General features: G+C 39.4%; 2 protein-coding genes across 2 annotated transcripts; both read right to left on the reverse strand.

Annotated features, from left to right (window-relative positions):
* Positions 1-1,949: 1,949 nt before the first annotated feature.
* Positions 1,950-3,278, reverse strand: LOC115632955 (zinc transporter ZIP3). The gene is made up of 2 exons (XM_030530295.1): positions 2,213-3,278; positions 1,950-1,990 (listed from the first exon to the last, which is right to left on the reverse strand). Exons 1-2 carry the CDS (start codon positions 3,276-3,278, stop codon positions 1,950-1,952), a joined length of 1,107 nt encoding a protein of 368 aa, XP_030386155.1.
* Positions 3,279-4,685: 1,407 nt separating this feature from the next.
* LOC115633034 (zinc transporter ZIP1) lies at positions 4,686-5,774 on the reverse strand. Its single transcript, XM_030530417.1, has 2 exons — positions 4,790-5,774; positions 4,686-4,726 (listed from the first exon to the last, which is right to left on the reverse strand). Exons 1-2 carry the CDS (start codon positions 5,772-5,774, stop codon positions 4,686-4,688), a joined length of 1,026 nt encoding a protein of 341 aa, XP_030386277.1.
* Between the last annotated feature and the right edge of the window lie 437 nt (positions 5,775-6,211).

The following is a 6,211-nucleotide window of genomic DNA, read 5'->3' on the forward strand; positions in this document are numbered from 1 at the left end:
ACAATTTGTTGCACGGCAAGCTGCTCCCATTTCGAAGCACAAAAAGTATCCAGGGCATCAAAGCAGATATTAATCTCTTCCAGATGTTTTGAGTAGATCATTATAGTTAATAATTTAAAGACGAAAGCAAAACAGTTAAGGGAAACCTGAACCGATTGAAGCAACATATTTGGTGTGAACTCTGAGATATTTACAACGAAGTTGATCAGAAAACTTAGTGGCAAATACGTCATGAAGTATGTATATACAACGATCCTCCTTAGTAATCGAAAATGCTTAAAATTTGAATTTCCATTAAAGCGTATGCCGGTAGATCGTAAATTGTCTAATAAAGCAGTACTTGAGTCCCGAGTACATGTTGTTACTTGTATACTTTTCGGAGTCTGTTGTGTACGCTTGAAAAACATTTTGGCGACTATATGGATTGCAAAAGGCGTTTTTTTTTATATATAGTCTGTTTACTGCTATGACTATGGGAACTTGAAGAGTGTTTCCGCAAAGGAACATATAATTCGAAATACAATTATTTGATAAAACCTTAATATGTGAGTGAATACTTGTTTGAAAGGTTAGTTACACCTCCAAATTACAGTTCTGTACAGGGTGCGCCATCTTTTATGTCGGTATGCAAACATTGAATATCCTTGAAAATAAACAACCGATTTTCAAGTATGAGATATTTTTATTTGATTTGGTTCTGTACAATTTCTTGAACTGAAGTTTTCAACACTGGTCTACTCAAGTCAATCGGTTCACTAATGACAAAGTTATTCAATATCTACATACCGACATAAAAGATGGCGCACCCTGTAGTTCTACATTTTTTCTCAGTCAATTCAATAATTTCTAGTAAGTAGCTAAGTTGACAAATTGCCATTAGTGTGCACAACTAAGTACCTTTGACGTGAATATGAGAACTGAAAAATCAATCACACAATTGCTAATAATTTTAGATGAGTTAAAATTTAAAGGCTGGCTATTTAATATGTAGGACAAAGCGTTACCAACATTAGCCATTTGCTTAAAACTGACCTGAGAGCGGGGTCTACACGTTTTTCTACGATTAGTATTTCCTTCTGACTTTAAAAATGTTTTGGTGGGCAAAAACTCAATAAAGGAATATAATTTTACCATTTTGTCCAGCTGAGGGTGATGGTTTTATTATTCTTTCTATATATTTCATATACACGTATATTAAAAAAAAGTTATTTTTTTTTTTTTAATTGATGCATTCAAGAATATTTGTCGAGACATACCCAAGTAGCGACGCCATCAATCATCAGCATTAGTTAGAGAGACCACTCTCCCATTCCCCAGAAATTCCTACTAGTTCCTTATCACCAATAGCAGTTAATTAATACTGCCACTTATTTTGTTACAGTTATTGGTGCTTTAGACAATCTCCAGGATCGAAGAATAATATCCATCCACGTTAATATTCACCTGGCTCTACCTGTTTATTGGGGGCATTTGATCCATAGCTCCTCCTTCTGGGCTGATAGTTGATAGAACAGAAACGGCAGCTATTGAAAGTAGAATTTGTGGCAATAGATGGCGTTGTTCCATTTCCTTTGCAGTCACAAGTTCCAAGATAGCTTTCCTTATCTCGAGAAGTTCCACCCAGCAATGCTGCGTGGATTTCTTGTAATAGCCTCTGTACGGCGGCTTGTTTTTGAAAACCCTTAAGTGGTTGGCATATCTCACATTTCTAAACGAATCGAAAAAAGGCAAAGAAAGGCACAAATCCACATATTTCCAGCTAAAGCTTGACCTAAGAAAACTAAAAGTTTTTTGGAATAGCCCAAGATTTCAATTATGTTAAAGATTTAAAATATTAACAGTTTTAAAAGTATTACTATTCCATAAATGGAAACATGTATAATTTAATAGTACTGGAAGACGTTATTATTAAAATTTATATAACTTAGATACTTATAAAACTATTCGCCTTAGGAACATGAGTCACTATCCTCGCCTTCTGCTTCGTCCGCTAAAAGAGATAAGGTAAATAAATGAAGGTAAATAAGTAAAACAAAACATAAATTGTCTTCACTTTTGTAGCGATAAATGAAGCGTGTCGTTGACTTGATTTGATTTGATTTGCTAAGCCCACCTCAATTGTAATAGCAATTGCAAATATATGACAGTAATCTCTTATCACTTATGAAGTAGAGCCCCCTTCTTAAGAATGTGAGCATAGTTATGTACTTACATAGTATTTGTAGTCCGAACATGAGAATAAAGCCCGCCAGGGCGGAAAAGTATGAACGCCAACCACTTTGGTTTTCGGTTAAAATTTCGAAGAACACCACATAAATAATTGTTCCGGTGGCAATACCCTGCAGTATGCCTGAGGGAACATCTGTACTATTCGCACTCCCTGAATTACTAATGGCTATGCCAATTCCTATTCCAATTGGCGTCATTATAGAGAATGTGATTATGTAAATAATTGCCAGAGCTGTGCGCGTTTGAGCCACAAGTAGTTCCATGCCCACGCAAAAGGCCAAGACGAGTTTGTGTGCTGCAACGGCTCCAAACATAAACCACACCGTGCCGACGGTATTCTCCAAACCAATGGCCATGCCCTCGAAGAGCTCATGGAGCGATAGCGCCAATATAATACCCAACCCACGAACTGATGAGCCCACACTCTCCGACTTGGCTCCGATGGGAAGGTGCGAATGGCAATGTTCCCCATTTCCAAATTCGGCAGTGGCAGATTGGTGTTGCCCGCTACTTTTTTGGATATCCTGGGGAATCTGCAACGCACTACGACGGCCGCTATGGCCGCGCTCGAACGCCGCACTGGCTAACGACTCCTTGCGACTCAGTTTCTTTTGATGACGATGCACAAATGTGTGCATTATTTGTTCAAGCAGGTACATGAGGAAGAAGCCCGTGCACATGAGCATTTCCGGCAGTGCGAATGGTGTCTTCGCCAGAGTGCCACAACGTTGCAACAACTCGACCACTTCGATCACTTCCGGCAGCATGTGGAGGAATGCCGTACAGACAAGCACGCCGCCGCCAAAGTAGAGCAGGCAACGCACAACTGTGGAGGAGCGCGTGTCTTCCGGATCCCGTTTAGTCCACTTAAAGCGATGATCCAACAGGTACGGCAAACCACCGCAAATGATGGTAACAACAATAAGCACGACCATAGCCACGATTTTCGCGACGATCAGGCTGTGCTCATCCTGTGCAGCTGTGGATTCCCTTCCATTGATATTGGCACTCCCACCCACTATACTTGTATTACCTAACCGTGCTTCCATCTTCACTACGCGACACACTCGTAACAAGTGATGTTACCCTCATGGAACTCGCTCTTTATATTTTTTCGATGGCCAACCGCTCGCCATTAATCAGAGATACTAAATCAGCGGCATGTTGGCGTGCTCAGTGCCTGACTATTGATTGACATGTGGAATTACTTAGTGCAGTATAAGCGAAAAGCTAATATTATGTACACTCACAAAAACAATGTAGAACAGAGGTTTTTAATTACAGGTGAAAGTATCTCGTCCTGTTTTTGAGAATCCCTATTTAATTCTTCATTTGCTTCTTTCGCCGTAAAATGTTATCGAGATTGGTGCACAGTATGTAATAGACACGAAGTTCCTATCAAGTATATATATTCTTTATTTTAATCCCATATTGTCCAAACTTGGTATGTAGACTCTCCTATTCCCTAGGCGAGTTTATATCATTACAGAATTCTATTAATATTCCAATAATAATCATTATTCCGCAGCTACAAAAAGAAACCAAACTTGGTACACATAATTATGAAAAAAATGTCTCTACTTGTACATTTGTTTTAAATTTCATCCAAATCGGTTGATTCTAAGAAAAGTTATTAGCGAAACAATTTCGCCCCCACAAACTGTAATGGTTATGGGTATAGGGTATTTCACTGTCAGGTTTGCTCGACTTTCGCATTATCCTTGAAAACAGAAAAATAGGTTAAAAATAGAAACCAACCATGGGCGTATTAACATCAAATCATGTAAGAATTTAAAAGTTGAACAGACTTGAATTCTGAATTACTACTCCTAAAATGTAGTCTTAATCCATCCGAGATGGCAGTTTTTTAATGGAATTGAACTATGAGAAAGATGTTTTTAAATTAGAATTTGGAACAAATCTCTTGTGCAAGTAGTTTCTTTATAATAGCAGGAGGTTTTATAAGTAACTTTAGGTAATTTTTTTCCAACAGAATATTAGAATTTGGTGTTTGATTAAAATAGCTTGGATAGGCCAAATGATTCTTCTGTTTTAATTTGTTAGTCCCAAAATTCAACCACATTTTAACAAATCTAAAAACTAGGGAAATCCATTTTCGTCATTTGCTCTAAATTAAAGCATAAGTAAATGATTTGAAAAACAAAATCTTTGACTTTAATATATAATATTAATATTAATATATAATAATACAAATTTTTTAGTTTTGGCCCCATTCTCTATTCGAAGAGTGTATTTTTTCTGAGTGTACATTAAAACTTTCTACAATTGAAATCTATGTATATATTTCATTTCCCGACAGGTCGGCGAACTTGTTGATAATTATGAGTTTCTGATAAGATGCCCATCGACAACTTTTATTTTTGTATTTCAACAGGTATGCACATCAGATTTTGGCTTCTCTTGAGAGGTAATTAATCAGTCTTCCAAAAGTCTTCCTAGGGACATTCATACGAGCTTTTGCCCGAAGCCTCATCAACTGTAAATATACAAGAATTTTGAGTTTTTTTCCCAATAGCTTTATACATTGATTTGAACTTGCTTAATATTTGCAGTCCAAACATTAATAGAAATCCAACGAGGGACGAGAGATACACCCGCCAGCCAGCATGATCCTTGGTTACGATTTCAAAGAAGACCACATAAAGTAGTGTGCCACAAGCGATTCCTTGGAGTATGCCGGACGGAATACTGGGCTGATTAGCACTTGCTGTCTCGCTGACAGCAATTCCAATGCCAATGCCTATTGGAGTTACAATCGAGAAGACCAGCAGATATATAATGGCCAGCAAGAGCCGTGTGCGTGCCATCATGATCTCCAATCCGATGCAGAAAGCAAGTACAAGCTTGTGGGCCGCAATGGCGCCCATCATAAAATACACAGTATCCGTGGTGGGCTCCAGGCCAATAGCCATGCCGCCAAAGAGCTCGTGCAGCGACAGAGCGACAATAATACCCAGGCCGCGCAACCAGTTGGGCTCCTCTACAGGGGAGCTCGGTGGAGCTATCGCCACCTCAACGACCTCCGTTGTGGTGGTTATGGTAACCTCATTGGTAATACAGGCTGTGTTGTTCTGCATTTCCAGTAGGCGCTTTTTTTCCTGTCGCCGCCGCACAAAGAAATGCATCGTCTCCTCAATGAAATACATTAGATATAATCCTGTGCACATTAGCATCTGGGGCAGTCCGAATGGGGTGGCTACCAACATATCGCACTGCTGCAAGGCATCAACCACTTCAATCACCTCTGGCAACATGTGTATAAATGTTGTGGCTATGAGCACACCACCGCCAAAGTTGAGCAGACACAGCACCACCACAAACTCCCGCGCATTTGTCGTTGCCTGATTTTTTGTCCACTTGAAGCAACGATCCAGTGCATAGGGAATGAAGCAAAAAATTAATGTGACCACCAGCAGCACCACGATGGCAACAATTTTAGCCACCAGCAGGTCATGTTTCTCAGCAACATCGGTGGCCGCTCTGGCTAGATGGTAAATGTCAGCGGACCTGCTGTAGTTGCTCATTGTTGCCGAAGGAACTGAAGCCCAAACAAGTTGAGAACGACAGCTGACAACCTGTATATATAGTAGAAGTAGATAACAAACAGACCACACGAAATGCGGCGGCCTAAGTCCGGTGAAGCACTTAAGTAAATGTATAATTACCTTAAACACAGTTGCTTTGAACAACACTAACAAGAGAGAACGCTACAGTCGAGCAAGCCCGACAGTGTAATACCCCGTACCCAGGTAACCTTCCGTCACTGAGTTATATGCGCCCATAGCAGCAGCAAAAAGAGGAAGAAGAAGAGCGAACTTGTTTGGGGAGGTTCCACTGGAGAGAATTTGTTTCGCTAATAACTTTTCTTAGAATTGACAGAATACAATGAATACAATTTTAAACAACAGTAGATAATTATATATAAATTATGTGTGCAAAGTTTGGTTCAGGTAGCATTTGA

The sequence above is a fragment of the Scaptodrosophila lebanonensis genome, unplaced genomic scaffold, assembly GCF_003285725.1.
Source record: "Scaptodrosophila lebanonensis strain 11010-0011.00,11010-0021.00 unplaced genomic scaffold, SlebRS2 tig00000001-arrow-pilon, whole genome shotgun sequence".
Classification (NCBI taxonomy): domain Eukaryota; kingdom Metazoa; phylum Arthropoda; class Insecta; order Diptera; family Drosophilidae; genus Scaptodrosophila; species Scaptodrosophila lebanonensis.